At 50.5% G+C, this 19,695-nt stretch overlaps 1 protein-coding gene across 1 annotated transcript in view; it reads right to left on the bottom strand.

Annotated features, from left to right (window-relative positions):
- The window catches only part of TBC1D22A (TBC1 domain family member 22A), a 399,512-nt gene that overhangs the window by 348,422 nt on the left and 31,395 nt on the right, over positions 1 to 19,695 (bottom strand). The window contains exon 4 of the mRNA XM_032139761.2: positions 16,166 to 16,342. Within this exon, the coding sequence (XP_031995652.1) occupies positions 16,166 to 16,342 (177 nt within the window). The remainder of the gene's footprint in view (positions 1 to 16,165; positions 16,343 to 19,695) is intronic.

Here is a 19,695-nt window from a genome sequence, read left to right as displayed (position 1 = left end):
TCACTATTATTAAAGCATTCTTCTTCTACCCCGGGAAAATGGAAAAGCCAATAAAAAGTTAAAGTAAAAATAAGATTTCTCCCTCTCCAGAGAAGTCACCCATACTGACCAAAGCAAATTTAAAATCTCACTGAAAATAACTGTAAATTAAATGCTGCATACTAAGGATCAAAAAATGACTTTGCTAAATAGATCTTATTCTTTAATATTTGGCTTAAGTAATAGGGACAGAATTTCCAAGCACAGAAGCCCCAAGCCTAGAAAAGTTTTAATGACTTCTGATGGAACGGGCACACACAAGGAAATCTGTGTCTTACGAATTCAGTATACACTTTATTGAGGAAATAACCATGAATAAATGGAAGAAAAGAGTGTACTTTAGTCAAGTATTTAATGGTCTGATCTAGAAGGTCATTAAAGTAAAGGAAGAAGCAAATGAAATGCAGTGGCCTGCATACAGAAAGGCCTGTGGAGCCGCCTGGGAGACAAAGAGCGGACCAAGGGGCAGCGGCGGCCGCATAAATCACCTCGCGGACAGCCCCAGACACGACAGACTCTATCAATAACAGGAAAGAGACCACACACACCGCAAAGACCAACTGCAGCATGGGAAGAGTCAAAAGAAGCGTCAAATGGCTTGAAAGAACCAAAGCAAAAAAGATAAATGCTAACATTAAGTCAAAACGAGCAAATTTAAGCTTACGAGGATTAGGGACCATTTTCTTGTCAAGTGAATAGCAGTCCTTAAATTTGACAAGTATGACAATACAACAAGGATCAGTAAAGTCATCCCAAAGTTTGAGTTACCTGGCTGCATCTTTAACTAAAATCCATTTTCGTTAAACACAGTGAGCCTTCTGCCAATTCCTCAATCAACTTCATGGAAAACCCATTTCAAAACCCCCATCGAGCTAAACCAAAGCCACACACAGCCAGCAGAAAGGCAGCAGTCCCCACAGGGGTGGGCAGTGTCCCCACAGGGGTGGGAAGAGTGGCTGATGAGGCTGTGAGGCCAGGTAGCCCACAGTGTGAACAACCCGTGGGAGCCCCAGAGCCTGCACACTTCAAATGCCAGCCTCACATCTGGGCCACTGCGATCCCCATGATTCATGGGTGCTCCGTGTCTCCTCAGCACCACAAGCCTGCCCAAACAGCCTCATTATCCTTGTGCCTGCTGTGCCCACAGGGTATGCAGAGAAGCCAGCGCTGGTGCCAGGGAATGAGCAGGCAGGAGGAGGCAGCGGCAGGGGAGCAGAAGCTGCCACCAGACCCAGAAACGGCATGAGGGAGTTCCAAACAGCCACAGCTCAGAGCACAACTAATTCACCTGCTGCTGAATTTCAAAGTGTCACCCCCACGTCACTTCCAGCCCTACAGCAGGATAATCACAAAGCACCAGAAGCCCGATTAACCTCCTCAAAGCACAGCTCTGATCATTCCACTCCCTGCCCAAAACCTTCCAGGACTCCCAACTACACACAGAACAAAGACTTCCAGACCTTGGCAACCGCCTGGACCAATTCCTTGATTTTACCGATGGGGAAACTGAGGCTACGGCGGGATTAAGTGGCTGGAGGGTCTGAGGGTGGCAGAGGCAGGATCTGAGCCCGGGATCTCAGTACCTCCTCTCCGTCTCCAGTGGCTTTCTCACGGCACCGCAGCTGCCTCAAATCGAATGCCTTCGCCTGGCGGGCCAGACCCTTCAAGAACCGACCCCAGCTGCAGTTCTGGCTTTTCCTACCATTGCCTTCTTCCGAAACTATCAGTCCTGCAGGGCAACAGACTGGATGCTGGCTCTCTCTGACACACCTGGCCTCGAGTGCCGGCTCCACTAGCTGGGCGACCCTGAGCCAGGCACTGAACCTCTATAAGTCTCTAGGAATCGCAGGGGCACTGCACACAATGCACTCAGCACACAGCTCGATACACCGCTGGGACTGTTGCTGCTGCTGCCGCCCTCGCCACTCAGACTCCACTCTGCCTCCTCCGCTCAACTCTCCGCTTAAGTGAGTCCCTCCCTGGGAGAGGCCTGCCCAATCTCCCACTATGGAAACGACACCCGTGAGACAAGATGCACCCACAAATGCCAGCCCTCAGATGCCAGCCCTCAGATGCCAGCCCTCAGAAGCCAGCCCTCAGATGCCAGCCCTCAGATGCCAGCCCTCAGATGCCAGCCCTCAGAAGCCAGCCCTCAGATGCCAGCCCTCAGATGCCAGCCCTCAGAAGCCACACAACTCAAGTGCTCATCACGGTCCAGCACAGGGCGTGGCACGGCAGGCACCCACTCGTGTCTGACGGATGAATGAAGAGGGGAACCTTGCTTTCTTGTCACCTATGTCTCTCTCTGGTTCCACCCCACCCCAGAATCTGTCCCTGACAGCTCCTTACCACTCCATGCAATGGGTCTTCCTGACCAGGCCACGGACAGGCACCAAAGCCTGTCCACATGGCCCAGTCACCATCCAGTGCCTGCATCTGGCCAAAACAAGCTCATCAAATATCCGATGCCCACTGTCCCATGCCCACAGGAACCTGAGGCCAGTCTGCTGCCCTGCACCCAGGGTACTTGGTAATTAGCCTGTCCTGGATGACAGCCACACGATGGACTCTGACACACAGCCTGGCCTATGCCAGCCATGCTCCCCACAGTAAGCCCAGCCTCTTTAATCATCCTGCATGTAAGGGTACAGACTCTCAGCAGCCCAGCTGCCCCCACAGTACTCACAGGAGGACAAAAGGATGGATTTGATGTCTCCTATCTTCCAGGAGGTATCGGAGTTCCTTAACGGAAGAGTGTATCACCACAGGGCGTCTAGAAGGGTCGAAAGCAGAGCTACCTCTTCATTTGATTCTAAGAATAAAAACTTGTCAATTATGTAATTATTGTTTTAAAAAAAACTCCTCCCAAAGCTTAAATATCTGCCTATTCTTTTGCATGAGGAATACCTAAGGCGGGGGTTGTGCAGCAGTGTGAATGTACCAAAAGCCGCTGAACTGTTCACCACAAAACAGTTTATTGTCTGTTATCTGAATTGCACCTCAAGTTTTTAAAACAGAATTTTTACTTAAAAATTTGATGATTTTATGCCATTTTGACCCTCATAATAAAATAAAAGATGATTATACCTATATACTAAATCTCACCTGTTCTCATGTTCTCCATATATATATATTTTTTTTTTTTGAGTGAGAAAAGGGGCACATAACACTAATATGTTTTCGTTTGTATTTTTAAAAGAATGGGGTGGAGTGAGAAATATATTAACACACGTCTATATAAATCTACTCGAATATGTGTGGAACACTTCTGAAAGGAGACAGAAATAGAAGGGTTGGGAGCGAAGGAGATTTATTTGTCAGGCTGCAAGCCCTGAGGAACCACTGCAAATGTTTTAACTTTGTATAATGTAACTTTTCCAATTAGAAACACTGGTAAATAGAGTAGAAATCAATGTTACCAGTTCCTAAACTGCAAGTGGTGAGCCCTGGAGCATTCCTCCCTCCTCCAGAACACCCGGGAACATCACTTCTGTACGCGTGAGCTGATGTGACACATTTTGAATACTCTCGAACAAGTCTACATTTTGATCAAGCATATAAATGAAATTTTGACTTAGATATGCACTTTTAATAAGAATTTTAAGTAAAGATCATTTTCAAAACATTATACAGCCATTAAAAATGATGGTTATGAAGATTATAGCAGCATGGGAGAGGCTGATGACGTAATATTAACTTGAATAAAAGGACAACAAATGCCATCTATATAGCTTCATGGCCTCAATGGAAAACCTGGGTGGGGAGGACACACAGGAAAACTAACGATAAGGACACAGCAGCCGGGCAGGGCTCCCTGCTAACCACTCCGCGGATGGCCTCATCACACCTCCCAAACACTATGGAGGCTTCTGACATTACCTCATTCTACAGATGAAGACACTGCCCAGGTCACTGTGTTAGCAAATGTCGAAGCCCAGACAGGACCTGACATGCGCCACCTGTTTCCCACACTGCCCTGACCCCCGAGATGCTAAGGGTCAGGGTGGCAGGGGATGTGGTTATTCTTACTTCTAGAACCTAAAACAAATCCATGGGTTTATCTTGGGTTAAAAGATGAGTTGAAAAAGATATGCTAACTATTCGAGACTGAACTGTATCCTCAAATTCATATGGTGAAGGCCTCTCCCAGAGCGTGACCATGTCTAGAGACCGGGCCTATAAGGAGGTAACTGAAGTTAAATTAAGTCATGAGGGTGGGGCCCTGAGCCACAGGATAAGCGTCCTTATGGGGAGAGACCCAGAGAGCTCCTGTGCACGCTCGCTCTCCACCTCCTTCTCTCTCTCTGGATCTCTCTCCCCACACATGCACAGAAGAAATGCCATGTGACAACTCAGCAAAAATGTGGCATCTGCAAGCCAGGAGGAGAGCCCTTCTGGGAAACTGGATCAGCCAGCACCCCGGTTCTGGACTTCCAGCCTCTGGAACTGGGAGAAATCAATGTCTACCGCATAAACCACCCAGTCTGTGGTATTTTCTCATGGCAGCCCAGGCAAATTAATACACTAACCTATTCTTTAGATTCTCTTATCCTAAGATAATCTACATTAGGATTTTAAGCAAACTTGAACTTCTTCTCTTTAGGACCAATTTGAACATAGTCTGGGATTTCAAGAGAAAGCCTCCAATAGTTTATATGAATACCTCAAAAGCTGGCTAAGGCCGGGCATGGTGGCTCATGCCTGTAATCCCAGCACTTTGGGAGGCCGAGGCAGGCGGATCACAAAGTCAGGAGATTGAGACCATCCTGGCTAACACGGTGAAACCTACTAACAATACAAAAAATTAGCCGGGCGTGGTGGCGGGTGTCTGTAGTCCCAGCTACTCGGGAGGCTGAGTCAGGAGAATGGCGTGAACCCAGGAGGTGGAGCTTGCAGTGAACCGAGATCGCACCACTGCACTCCAGCCTGGGCGACAGTGAGACCCTGTCTCAAAAAAAATAAAACAAACAAACAAAAAAATGCTGGCTAAACACCAAAGTCAAAGCCTTACCTCACAACATTTCACCACACACAATAACATCAGGATAAAGGTGATATCCTTCACCTCTCTATGCAAAACCAAAGATTTGCTTTATTCTTGGCAACTGATTTAAGGTGTAACTTCCTGTATTGTATCCAGTTGTAATGGCAACTGGATTATTTTCTTATTTTCACCTCCTGTCCCTACTGCATTTTTTTTTTTTTTTTTTTTTTTTTTTTTTGAGACAGAGTCACTCTCTTTCACAATCTCGGCTCACTGCAACCTCTGCCTCCCGGGTTCAAGCAATTCTCCTGCCTCAGCTTCTTAAGTAGCTGGGATTACAGACATGTGCTACTACACCTGGCTAATATTTGTATTTTTAGTAAAGACGGGGTATTGCCATGTTGGCCAGGCTGATCTCGAACTCCGGACCTCAGGTGATCCACCCACCTTGGCCTCCCAAAGTGCTGGGATTATAGACGTGAGCCACTGCGCCCGGCCCCTTACTGCGTTTCTGTTTGTTAGAAATTTCTTCCCATTTTCTTATTTTAATCATCTATGATTTAATCCTGTATCAAGTTTCTTTTTTACTTTTTTTCCTTTTTCTTTTAGAAACAGGGTGTTGCTCGGTCACCCAGGCTGGAGTGCAGTGGCATGATCATAGCTCACCGTAGCCTCTAACTCCTGGGCTCCAGCAATCCTCCCACCTAGGCCTCCCAACTGCTGGGATTACAAGTATGAGCTATTTCACCCAGCCCTGTATAAAATTTCCAAAACCGAATTCTTCATGTCCTATTAAAGTAAGCAAAGCAGTGTGCAATGCAAAGAAGCCTGGATTAAATCAAGTGATTGTTGCTACTGGTTGGCATCTGACCTTAGGTCCTCCTCCATTTCTAAGCCTCAGTTTCTTCATCTGCAAAATGGGAATCCCAGGAATCCTGCCGCCCTACTCATCATATGGAGTGAATGCCAGACAAATGAGCTAGCCTGTGGGGAGGGCTGGAAAAACACTGGTCACTGCCGCTGCAGACGTGCAGTGCCAAGTAGTGCCAGAGTGTCATCAAGCAAATGGCTTTGTCACACAGACGCATGCGTGTGCTTCTTCCTTCTAACATCAAACCCACTGTGCCTCCCAAACAGCTCCAAGCAAAGCAGCATTGGGGCCTCAGAGCAGACAGGACAGAAGTCCTCAGCACGGGCTGACAGGGTCCACAACACCGACAAGCAGGAGAGTTGGTATCACCATCATTCCCACCACCATGATCAGTTATCATCGCCATCACCACTATCATCACCACCATCATCACCATCACCCCCACAATCACCATCACAGTCAATACTAATCCCTGAAGCCCTGAACTCTAAAGAAGGAGAACAATCCTGCTGCTGTTGATCCCCCATCGTTCCACGCTAGTGGTGAATTCTAATTGCTCACCACTGTCTTCCAACTTTCCTTCTTAAAGAAATCCTCTTCCCTGTAACTTCGCCTGTAAAGTGTCTACAGGATGCACCTGTAGAATCTGCGGTTGAGCAGGAAGAATCTGCGGTCACAGAACCTGCCAATCCTCTTATAAAATATACCATAATACTAGAGCATCCAGGCCATGCCTAGGGAGGAGCAAAGCCCTATTGGCTCTGCACACACTTGCTCGGCCAGCCCTGTGAAGAGGTTGAACTTCCCCTCCTCATATCACCAAACCCAATTCCATAATTGTATCTACTCGTGTCTGACTGGCCGAAGATCAGCACTATTCTACCCACTCCAGACCTGGGTGGGACCCACCAGCCAGACACTCACCTCTGCCTCCTCAGTCTCCCATCACTCTGTCTTCAGGCTTGGGTGACAACTCACCATCATACCCACAGCCCCCAGAAAGTCAAAGATACATTATCACATTTTTCTAAGTTAACACATTTTATATCCTTTTTTAGCTTGATGTTTTTTTTCAGCTCAGTCTTACATGTCAGTTCTAATGGTCTGTGGTCACACATTTTTTTAAATAATAGACTCCAAGGAATTTAAACCATCTTAAAACAAAAACATTATTTTCTCAGCAGCTTTCAGTACTATGCACTCGAGTAATGGGACAGTTTGTGGCCCTTTGAGTCTCAGCTCCATTTCCGGACAAAAAAATACAATAAATCAGAACAGAAGAGGGTTCATTCTAAATGCCATGTCTCTGACTATGAGAATTCAAAGTTCACTTACTGAGTCCCTCTACACCCAGCACTCTGTGGACAGTTCAATGCAATCAAACATCTGGGTCTCTACTACATTTTCCACACAGCACTCAGCGCTGAGCCGTGGGGTAAATGCGGTAAGAGGGACGGAGGCCGGGAGTGGTGGCTCACGCCTGTAATCCCAGCACTTTGGGAGGCCGAAGTGGGTGGACCATGAAGTCAGGAGTTCGAGACCAGCCTGACCAACATGGTGAAACCCCGTCTCTACTAAAAATACAAAACTTAGCCGGGTGTGGTGGCGGGTGCCTGTAATCCCAGCTACTCAGGAGGCTGAGGCAGGAGAATAGCTTGAACCTGGGAGGCGGAGGCTGCAGTGGGCTGAGATCAAGCCACTGCACTCCAGCCTAGGCGACAGAGCAAGACTCCATCTCAAAATTAAAAAAAAAAAAAGAAGAAGAAGAAAGGAAGAAGGAAGGGAGAAGGAGGAGAAGGAGAAGCAGCAGCAGAAGAAGCAGCAGCAGCAGCAGAAGAAGAAGAAAGAAGAAGAAAGAAGAAGAAGAAGGCGACGAAGAAGACGAAGAAGACGAAGAAAAGAAGACGAAGAAGAAGACGACGAAGAAGAAGAAGACGAAGAAGACGAAGACGACGAAGACGACGACGACGAAGACGAAGACGACGACGACGACGAAGAAGACGAAGACGAAGAAGAAGAAGAAGAAGAGAAAGACATTAAGGAACCAGAAATCTGGGCGGGAGACGGGTGGTGACAGACACACACATCAATCTCTGCGAATGGCAAACACAGTTGGCTGCCTAACCAATATCCAACCTGTCCCACCTCTGTTTCCAGAATCCCAGTTTGAAAGTGCTCATGTCCAGCCCACAGGAGACACATCCTTGGCAGCTCCCCCTACCACCAGGAGTGGCCATGTGGCCTGGCTCTGAAGGAAGCCCTACTCTCCCAGTAAGAAGACGCCTGCCTTGGTGACTGCTCCTTCCATCACCCCATGATGGTGACAGCCCCTTTAGAGCTGTGAGGAAGAGGCCAAGTGACTTGGAGCTTAGATCCTGAGGATATCACTGAGCCAGTGAACCAGTGCCAACAGCTACCTGCCTCCAGGCATCTTGCTGAGAAACTTAACTTTTGAATTTGTTCAAAAGTCCTTGCGTCTGCTTTTCTGTAACCTACAGCAAAAACACATCTTCATGGAAAGCCCCGGATACAAGGCACCCGGTGTCAACTGGAAAACCAGCGATGCCCCACTCACCACTCAAGAACACGCAGTAGGAGAGAAGGAGACTGACCGCTGGTGGCTCAATTAACTCTGCCAGCATTTCCTGAGAATGTGCCATGCATGTGCCAGTCACTGGAACAGGAGGATGAGTGACTCCAGCCACGGCCCAAGAGAGGATCACAGTCTAATGGGCAGATGGACACAAACTCATACTCTCTTAGAGGAAACCATAATAGGAGCTAAGTTACAAGTAGAAAATGTTGTACAGGGCGAGGAGCAATGAATCCCTGGGGATCCTGCCGTACTCGCCCTACCTTCCTTCTCCTATCCCTCACATAGAGAAAACACCACAGGTGCACAATTGTTCAAGTCTGTATCCAATATCTTCATCTACAAAAGAAATTATAAGAAAAAAAGACAAACATGCAACAGATAAGTTTTTAAGGCAGCTCCTTTAAAACCATACCAAAGACTTACAACTCTTTTAGCATTTCCTTCTAATATTACAGACTAAAAATCACCATTCAACAGAAACAAATCACCTGAAGGAACAGTGAAGGGTTTCCTATTAAACTAAAGATTTACACTACTATGGATAGTAAATAAAATTCCTAATTTTTACCAAATCATATCTAATTTGGTTATTTTAAGCCGAGTGATACCACATGTAGTTCAAATACCACATCGAGCAGGGAAAACGTCACCCAGAAAAAAGGATGCCGGCAATGCCACGAAAGGGAGGAGCCAGCGTGTTCATCTGAGGCTCTCGCATGCCCTGCCTGAAGCCCAGACCATTCTGCAGATGAAACAGCCGCCGAGGGCCATTTCTGCCAGTGAGCTCTGAAGGACTGGAAAGAACCGATTAAGAGGGAATAAATTAGAGGGAAGAAGAAAGCACAACTCTAGTTAATACGGCATGTGGAAACAGCGGCAATTTTGGTTTGTTGGTTTTATTATCTTTTCCATTTCCTTAACTCTCAATAACATTTCCGTTAATGATGATCACAGAAACCCTTTAGTGACAAAATGAGCAGAGAAAAGAAATAGGCACAGCTCTTGTCCTAAGTGGGAACACACGGGCAAAAAGGCGCCAAGGCCGGGAGCAAGCTTTGAGGCAAGGCAGAGTAACGGTGATGTGGGGGAAGCCACGGGGGGGAAACACAAACCCAGAGCCACACAGCCGGGAAAGCCCATCCTTGGCTCAAGGAGGTACCATCGCATTGTTGCTGAGCTGCCATTGGATGGTAGTGTCAGTTACTTACCTAGTAAATTTATCTAAGAAACAAGGTAAAACCAGAGACAGAGGACCATGCACGCCCCAAAGGAAGGCGAGAAAAGTCTAGCTGAAGAGTCGGCGAACCATCAAATGACAAGTACCTACTATGTGACACTCACTGCAGGGGACTTGAGGACAGAGCAGGGCCAGCAAGGATCTGGGTGTGGCTAAGCCACTGATGCACAGAAGGGCTGTGCGAGCGGGAGTTTGTTCCCTCTGCCCTGGGCCTCTGCATTCGGCAGTTCTAGGTGGCCGGGGGCTGCCTTCCTTGACAAAGCCCTTCCCTGATGAGACGCCAGGGCAAGGCCGAGTTAGCCTGAGCTTTCCTCTTCGTCCCTCACGTTATTCTCTTCTGAGGCTGTGCTTGCCTTTCAGTAAGCACGGTGAACACATACAGGCATGCGCAAGTGTCAGCACCCCCCCACTCCACCCATAAGGCCAACGTGCCCAGCTGTGGTAATGAAGCACAGGCTGCACAGACAGCCACTAGAGGGCGACGCTGAACGCTGATGGCCGGGTCGCAAGAACCAAGAGCCCTCCCAGCTTCAGCTCCTGGGCGCCTGGCCCCAGCTCCCACAGCAGAAGGTAGGATTTCCAACAAGGCCCACAGGAGAGAAAACCGCCGCCCTTCCTCAGGCCTCCAACAGCACCGAGAATGCCCACTGTCTACACTCACCAGAAATGTGTGACCTGGAGGCTGGGAGCCCAGCCCGGGGTGACCCCGGTTCCCAGCCGGCTCTGCCCTCACTGTGGGGCTGGAGGGCAGCCGCCTGCTTAACCTTGTCTCAAGCTCCTCAGCTGTAAACCAGCGATAAGGCCAGCAATCTGGGGCACGCAGGAAGGGGATGGGGGTGCAGAGGGGGGTCTTTTGGTGACTGTTAACATTGTCTCTACGGCACAGTGCCCAGCACAGAGTAAAGGCCCCCAGTGGCTGTAACTATGTGAGCATTTAAATACACTGCTTTCCCTGGCTCTCTGTTTCATGAGTTCGTGATTTTGTCTCCCCAGTGAAATACCATCTCTGGAGTGTGTTCTGATTTCTGTGTCTATCAGCTGTTCCCCGTCCCTGCAGACCCCAGGCTCTAAGCTATGGGGGTCCTGGCTCTTGCCTTCTCGCCAGTCTACCCAGCTCCACATCCCATCAGCCCCCAACTCACACAGCCCACCCCACCCACATCCCCAGCCCACAGCCTCCACTCTTTCCCCCTTGTCTCCCACCCTACTCTGACCCTCCCCCAGCCCCTCCCAAGAGCTGCCCAAGGACTCCACCTAGTCCATGTCTACTGGCAACACCCTGCTCAGAAGCAGTGATCGGCTCTTCCTTCCACAGAATAGCAACCGCTTTCTGATGCTCTGCATCGCGCTTTACTCCCCAGGTTCAGAACCTCCCAGAGGCTTCATGCCGTGCTCGAAGTAAAAGCAGAGCTCCTTCTCCTGGACTTCTCAGCCCTGGGGACCCAGTCCCTGCCTGCCTTGCAGGCCTCTCCCCACACCCCACTCAGCCACCAGGCCACAGCCTCAGCAACCCCTCAAGCACATGAAGCTCTATTGCCCGCAGGACCTTTGCACCTCTGGGCCTGTCCCTAGAATGCTCATGTCCCCTCTTCAAATGCCTGCCTCTGTGCAGATCTCGTCCCAGAAACAGCCAACTGCAGAGCAGCTCCAGCCTCTACCCTCCACACGCCTTGACTCTCCCTACATGCTTCCTGCCTTCTGATGGTTGCGGGGGTACTGAGCGAGCTCCCTCTGTCTCCTCACACGAGAATGTCAGCTCCTCGAGGGCAGGGTCCTTGCAAGACTGGCTGCCGATTTCTCCCCAGTGCCCACAACCACAGCAGGTGCCCAACAGAGCCTGAATGAGTGAGTGACTTTACATAAATTCCCGCAGACCTTCACAAGGACCCTGCAGGGCAGGTCTCATGCTCCCTCTACAGCTGACGAGACAGGGAGGTTGAGCCACTTCATGAGTAGGGACACGGCCAGCCATCACACTGAGGGCCTACTCCAAGGCTGCACCTGCTTCCTCCTGTCACCAAGGGCCCGGGCCCCTTCAGGGCTGCCCTAGAGCTGCGGACACCAAGGGGGCATCTACTCGTATTATTGCTGCCAAGGTGTACGGCTCCAAACTTCTGTTCATGCCCTCCCAACCCCCAAAACACCCTCTCCCGCTGACCTCCATCTATCAGCACGCTCTCATAAAGCCTAGACTGGATGCTCACCCCTCGGGGGAAGTGGAACATGGCCGTGGCCTGGCCCCACTCCTTGACGGAAGGGTCGTCGTGCCTTCTGTCCTACCTTTCGAAAGCCTTGAGGGCCAGAGCTGAGCTCCACACACAGTTCGCCCCCGAGGCCCCACTGCTGTGAGGCAGGCCCTAGACGGTCCTCAGGAAACTGCGTGTTCTTCATGTTACCAAATCGCACTGCCATTCACCAGACACATGTGACCAACTTGAGTGTCATTTTCCGGGGCTTCAAAGCAGGCAGTCTTTGTGTGAGTAAATATTGAGCCAATGCTAAGAGTAAAATGAGCTGTTAAGTTCTATTTGCTACTTTCATCCCAGGCTCGTAACAGAGCGTAAGCTAAACAAAGAAAAACAGCACTCCGCTGGACAGATGCTATTCAGCGGCTAGACTCATTTCTGTGGCACTTCTCACATCGGCGATTTGCTTCTCCAACATTGGCAAATATTTGCCACTTAACGTCTTTCATGTAATGTGAAGACAGTACATTCCACTGTCTTCCAAAGCTATCTTAACTGCCTTATAAAAACAGGCAATTTACTGGCGATGTTTTCTCTTGCTACCAAATACAAATGCAGTCATCGTTTAACTTTGAAAGCTCTGCATTTAGCCTTTTGGTTTTAGATTTGATATTTACATAGAATTATAAAGAAAGGGAAAACCCACAGTCCCCTCAACCTAACAAAATAACTTGATTTTTACACGCTAAAATCCAGCCCTGCATACTCCCATCTTCCTACAAGTCTTGAAAGCTTTACTTTTAAGAATGATTTTAATTTCCAAAAGTTGCTTCAATTACAAAGTCCTCCAGAATGTTCCAGGTGGGTACCCAGAGCCTGACCCAGCACAGGGTTCCCATGAGGCAAATCTTGCTTTCACCAGCTGTCTCTCCTCCACCTGCCTATTGCTGGAAACCACAGGACACAACCAGGAAAACATCTGTAAGTCCTTGACTCGTCAATGACCACTAAGCGACCATATACGTCAATAGCGCAAAAATCAAGTGAGAAGACAAAAAGGCCAGTTCAAATGAACATAACAACAACCATAAAAATAACTAACATTTTTGAGTGTTTATTATGTGCTAGGCACTCTCTTAAGCATGTCATACGTCCTATCTCATTTAAACTGCAAACTGAGCCCTGCTTTCATCACGCCTATCCCGCAACAAGAACTCTGAGAGCAGGATCATCACCAAGCTGGCTCAAGGTCACGTGGCAAGTAACCAGTGGCGCCAGCTCTCCACACAGGCAGCCCGGCTCCAGGACCCACTCTCCCAGGTGCAACGTGGTTCTGCATCTCCACAGCACCCTGGAGGCACGAGAGCCAGCAGAGAAGGGGCACTGGCATGCTAGAAGAGGCAGTGGCCAAGATGGGTACATCAACTACAAGACTAGACTCCTGTAAGCACGGTCTACCTGTATCTCCTGTCTTGGTGGGTGACACTTCCACCTACCCAGTGCTCTAGGCGAAATCACAGAGCCATCCCCCACACTGCCTTCTTGCCTCACCCATGGCTAGGGATGCTCTGTGTCGCCATCACAGAAGGAGGTTCAGGCGCCTGAAGAAACGTTCTCGAGTTGTTTGTAATAATAGCAAGTGAGGAATAACCTGTCTGCCCATCCGCAGGGGCTGGTGCAGTCAAGTGGGGGGACATCCAGAGGATGGCATGTTACAGGGCACTCTAAAGACTAAGGCGGTTCTCCACGTACGTCATGGGAAAATGTATCATTCCTTTAAAAAGTAAGGTGCACAACTGCCTTGCCGAGCAAGGGGAGAAAGAAATACACCATAGAAATGCACAGACCCCAGAGCATCTCTCTACAGAGCACTTCGTCACCAAAGGAAAAAGGGGAGCTCTTCAGTGGAAAGAGCTGGCAGACGCCACCTCAACCAAGTGATCGGAGTCCACATCATCAATGCGAGGACCCACCAGCACCACGTACCCCCACTGTGATGACCAAGAAGAACACAAATCCCTTCAGTGATGTTCCTGCCAAAAATTATCAATCAGAATCTCATCATGGGCAAACATCAGACAAGCACAAACCAAGGGACATCCCACAAAATCACTGGCCTGTGCTCTGCTAAAGTGTCAAGATCGAAATGCAGAGACTGGCAAAGCTGCTGCTCCAGGTTAGTGGAGAAGACAGAGGCGTGACACCCAAATGGAACGCCTGCTCCCCACTGGAGTCTAGACTAAGAAAAAAGAGGGAAAGGACATTACTGGGACAACTGGCAGAATGTGACTATGGACTGTGGATTAAAATAATAGAAGTGTTAAAATAGTACTGTGTCAACGTTAAATTTCCTGATTGTGACACCTGTGCTGTGATGATATTGAGGGAATGTCTTTGTGCTTAGGAAATATGCAGCGAAGGTTTTAGAGGTAAAGGGATGTATCTCCAACTGACTCTCAAATGGTTCAGGAAAAATGTGTATATATATATATATGTGTATGTGTGTATATATATATGTATGTATACACATACACACAAAAACAGGCACACACATGCAGAATGGTAACGGGCAAATGTAAATAATTGGTGATTGTGGGTACAGAGCATATGGGAGTTGTTGGCACTATTCTTGCCAACTGTTCTGCAAGTTTGAATTGCATCAACATGAAACGATTAAACCAACACATGCATGGGCCATCACTGGAAGGAGACACCTGGAGCTGTGGAAAGGAACGGAAGGTGGAGGCTGGGACAGGCCTCATTTTCATGTACACCCTACTGTGCTGTGTCATGTTATAACACATGCAAGTGTTGCCGTTTCAAAAAAACAAACATAAGGAAGAAACAAACACCCACTTTGAGAACTCTACTCAGAGCTGTGTCCTTCTAGCCAGGAGACCTTCCAAGAGCCCTCCCCAGCCTCGGGAACACAGCTTCAGCCATGCCCTTTGAACCGCTGCTTCTGCCCAGAAACCCTCTCCCTGCCCTGGGCCTGAGCATGAAGGCCCGGCTGCTGCAAGCTCCTGTACGGCCCCTGCATGGCTCCTGCGTGGCTCCAGGCGGTCCATCCGCGTGCACCACTCGCCACCTCCTGGCCAAGCCAGGCGTTGCACCTCCGGCTCTCAGAGTGCCACAGTGACACCGGCCATAACTGTCCGATACAGGTTTGTGCCCCCAGTGAAGCGATCCCATGACCAAGGCCACATTCCGGTCCTCCCAAGAACTCCAGCGTCTAGCAAACACCTAGCCAGAGTGGCACTCCACAAAGATGAGATACGGAAAGGAAGGACGTGGATTCAGCAGGAATTCCACTGGAGGAACTCAAAGCAAGTGCGTTCCACAGAGCCTGGCCATGGCAGTCCACATGGGCACTGCGTGTGCCTGGAAGCAACTCGCGCAGGAAGAGTCAGGCTGGTGACTGTGCTGTGCCCTGCGGGCCTGCCCCTCTGCCCCAGCCTCACCCCTGCTCCCTTGCAGGGCTCACAGCCTGTCACCCTCCGATGACTGCCAGCCCCATGGCAGGAAAGTACAAAACCAGCAGATTGAGTTGATGGTCACCAGCGCTGTGCCCCCATGAGCCACTGTCTTCAGAATACTGTCAAGAACAAGGATGTCCACCTGGCCAGCCTCGAAGGGCTCACCAAGGGCAGCAATAATAAAGAGTGCAAATGGGATGACAAGAAAACAGAATGGGCCAGGCGTGGTGGCTCGCGCCTATAAGCCCAGTGCTTTGTGAGGCTGAAGCAGGAGGATCTCTTAAGCCTAGGAGTTCAAGACCAGCCTGGGCAACATGGGGAGACCCGTATCTGTAGAAAAAATTGTTTAAAAAATTTGCTGAGCTTGGTGGCACAATCCTATAGTTCCACATACTCAGGAGGCTGAGGCAGGAGGATTGCTTAAGCCCAGGAATTCCAGGTTGCAGTGAGCTATGATCGCACCACTGCACTCCAGCCGGGTGACAGAGTAAGACCTTGTCTCAAATTTTAAAAAAAGAAAACAAAAAGGAACGCAAAATACATTTTCAAACTGCATGGGAAAAACATTAACAAAACATGTCTAAAGCACAAATTGCTACTACCTTAGTGACTTACTGACTTGAAAATATTACATGAAAACATCACCTTCCTCCAAGGCAAATTACACACGGACGCGTGTGCATTACATAAGCATGCACAGAATCCTTTAAAATGTGATCTATTTCAGAAACAGCAAGAAATGTCTGTGTGTGTCCTCCAGAGGGCAGGGTGCTTACCAAGGTCTGTGTTGGGGCCAGCAAGCAGCTGCTTGAACTTGTCGAGCCGGGAGGCCTCTCTTTCGCTCAATGCTGAGCTGCTGAGGGTGCTGGGGTCAGATGTGCCAACCAGCGTGACGGTGGCCGAGTGTGGGAGAGACTGGGACCTCTGTAGAGGGGCGGCATCGCTGGCACTTTCTGCAGGGGTGAGAGAACGGGGGTGAGGGTGAGGGCACTCCTCCCGACTGCATGTTCCTCCTTGCTGTGCCACTGTCCCTTTGTGAATGCTGTTGGGTCACAACGGTCCCTTCTTCCCATCACTGAGCGGTGGGGACCTCGGTTTCTTGAGCAATAACATGGAAATGACACCTCTGAAATTCACTCACCTCTGGCAGAGTATTATTCATCAACGAAATGGACCACCTCACATAAAAGCAACACAATGACAGCCAGAAAACTCCAGGGCCCCTCGGGCTGTGTGGAGGTCAGCCTCCCACCAGTGCCTGGGGTGGCAGATCAGGGCCTGCCCAGGTGACATGACCCAGAGGGTCTGTTCAGGACAGTGCTCTCAGGTCAGCCAGGCCTGAGTGTGGAGGGCAAGCCTGCGAGTTACTGTGAGGGAAAGGAGAAAGCCTGCAGAGGCGCTGAGGACGGGAGGCAATGGTGGGGACACAGCAGGAACCAGGGTGCTGCGAGGGCACTCACCTGCCGTCTCAAGAGCATGCCCAACCCCGCCACCTGCCTGGCCCTCCTGGTCTCACCAGTGCCCTGGGAGGAAGGTCCCACAGTGACCCTCATCCCAAGGAAACAAAGGAAGCCAGACAGGTGAGGGATGGCACCTTCCCGGATCCCACCACAGGCAGCGACCGCGGTGGCACTGGAGTACAAGCTGCCCGCCCTCCCTCCCACCCTTTGCTGCTGCCCACCAAGGCCCCACTGAACCCCAAGATGGACAGGCCCACGGGGACCCAAGCAGGTGGTGAGACAGCACGTTCCACCCAGCAACCCGGGACCCGGTCAGCCCAAGGGAAGACCCTAAGGCCCTCAGATCACTCAACACGGCCATCCGAGACCAACAAGCAAGAGGCTGGGAAAGGCTCCAAACTCCTGGGTCTAAATGCTGTCTAGCTATCTCATTTTTCAAAAACTGAAAATGAGAGTGAAAAATAAACTCCAGGATGGGCTGACACCCACTCCAGCGGCCGCTAGAGCAAGGAGGCAGGAGCCGCACTCCCCCGCATCCTCCTTCCCACAGAGCGCCCCCATTTCCTTCATAACCTGGGAGTGGGGGAAAATAATTCACACAGAAACCCTCAGGCTATCCAGGAGCCAGGCAACCTATGGCCTCTGGGCAGAATGTGGCCCACTTAAATTTCCAGAAAAGTCTGCTAAAGTGGGGGCATAGACTTCAGAGTACCACCCTGTCTCCTCCCCCCATCCCCGCTGCCCACTCTCCCTGACTCCCCCCAACCCCAGGGAGGATCTCCTCCCACCAGCCTCAGCGCCCTTGCTGTGACTCCTATTTTGTAGCAGCTGCACACCAAGCAGTGGGCTGGGGCTCCAGCCCGGGGCGTCTGGCTCGAGTTTCCGCTGCGGCCTTACTGCAGAGAGGGCTGAGAATCAGCACCTGGGCAGAGGGGAGGACCGTGGGTGACAGTGCCCCCCTCCCTCCTTCAGAGGCTCCTGCTTCAGCAGCACTTACAGTTCCTCAGAGTCAACATTCGGCAGGAAGAGCAGCTGTGCACGGAGTTCCAGAATTAAAGGTGCTCAGCTGGACTTCCCTGCGATCTTTAGAAATGACTGATGTGGCCTCATCAGGACACGTAAGGGGCCACTCACTCCTGTGCAGGGCCCATAAGTCCATGTCCTAGTGTTGCTGCAAAGTTTAATGAGTTTAGTATCATAGGTACTTGATACTGTACCTGCCACACAGTAAATGATCAATATATGGTATCATTGTCATTATACTGAAGTGCTCAAAAAAAGCTTGCCCAGAAAGCAAACACAGGAAAGGTGGCCAACTCCAAGGCAGGCAGGTGGGAACACAAGGCAACGAGGTCATGGGCCCCCTTCTCCCAGCGCAAGCTGCCTGCAGCATCCTTTGCTTGGCTCTTCCAGGATGAGGCCATCCCAGGGTGACATCCCAGGGTGACATCTCACAGCTCCCCGACCCCAGCTGGTCACAGCCTGAGCCTGCCTCTTGTCAGATCCCCCAGCCACACACCGTGTGGTCCTGCGGTCCTGGCCACTCTCAGCCTGACAGTGTCCTGCATCTTGGGGGCAGCGGGCGGGGTGCTTCGAGGCTCACAGAGCTTCAATGTCAGCACCACCCATGAGCAGATGAAGCCAAGGATCCTGGCAACTCTGACTCTGCCCCAGGCTGAAGGGCGCTGCCCAGGACTACGCCTGCAGGAGGCGGTCAGTGCACGCTTCAGTCAGTCACCAGGTTTCCAAGCCTCCCGCAAAGGCCATCACCAGATCTCCACTTACAAGTTCAAAGACTTTAAAATTTATTAGACTCCAAAAAGAAAACTGATCAAATGAAATCACGCACAGCATTCTCAACCAATGAGAGCTGTAACATTTTAGAAGTTAACCAATTCCTAGAAAGTGGCTTTAAAAACTAGACCTAGGTATGAAACCTAGTTCTGCAGGGTAACCTCAGGCCACCCTAACAATCTCCATCTTCTCAACTGGAAATGTGGGGAGAGCACCCTAGCCCCCAGAAGACCTTGGAGGGAGGTACCTATGAGGGCCTGTGGCCGCCCCAGCTGGCCTTCGCCCCTGCCCCTCACTCCCTGCCTCCCAACAGCACCGCTGATGCGAAGACACCCTGACCTCCCCATTTTAGATGACACCTGCTCCCCACTGCTCTCATGGCCACTGCGTTCCCACCCCATTCTCTGCCTCTCTTGACCGTGGCACTTGCTGCCTCCCAGCATGCTCTGTGCCCTTGCTGGCTGCGGGCAGTGCTGCATCTGTCCCTCTCACCAGAATGGACTTTCCAAAGGGCACAGATGTACCTCAGTCTGTCCAGTGGAGTATCCTAAGCTCTGAAAACAGAGCCCGCGGCCCACGGTGGGTTCATCACATGACCATGCAGCTTTTCCATCACAGACGTGATGGCCTGCAACACACAAAGAGCGGCAGCCACAGAAAACAGCCTCAAGAACAGCTGCTGCGCACCAGTGCCATGCACATGGCACCAGACACGACTCCACCCGAGGGGGTCAGAATGCGAACGTGGCCGACCCAAAAGTCAGACTCCCAGCCCCTACAGACCTGAGCCCATGTGTATGCAACCCTGGCAGGAATCCTGTAAGCTGCCTAGAGGGCCAGCCCCTAAACATGCAGGGGCCTGACCCCTCGGCTGGCAATGTCACTCATGGAACCATCGCAAGCTGGTGGAGTTAGGAGGGAGACAGTGTCCCCAGGCGCTTGCTCCCCTGTGGCCCTCTCACGGCCAGCCCACAACAGCCTGGTGCCTCCACCCTACTCGGAGGAGAGACGCACCTAGCTAGGACAGAAGCCTCCACTCCACTCAGAGGAGA

The sequence above is a fragment of the Hylobates moloch genome, unplaced genomic scaffold, assembly GCF_009828535.3.
Source record: "Hylobates moloch isolate HMO894 unplaced genomic scaffold, HMol_V3 SCAFFOLD_19, whole genome shotgun sequence".
Classification (NCBI taxonomy): domain Eukaryota; kingdom Metazoa; phylum Chordata; class Mammalia; order Primates; family Hylobatidae; genus Hylobates; species Hylobates moloch.
This window is presented reverse-complemented; position numbering and strand designations above follow the sequence as displayed.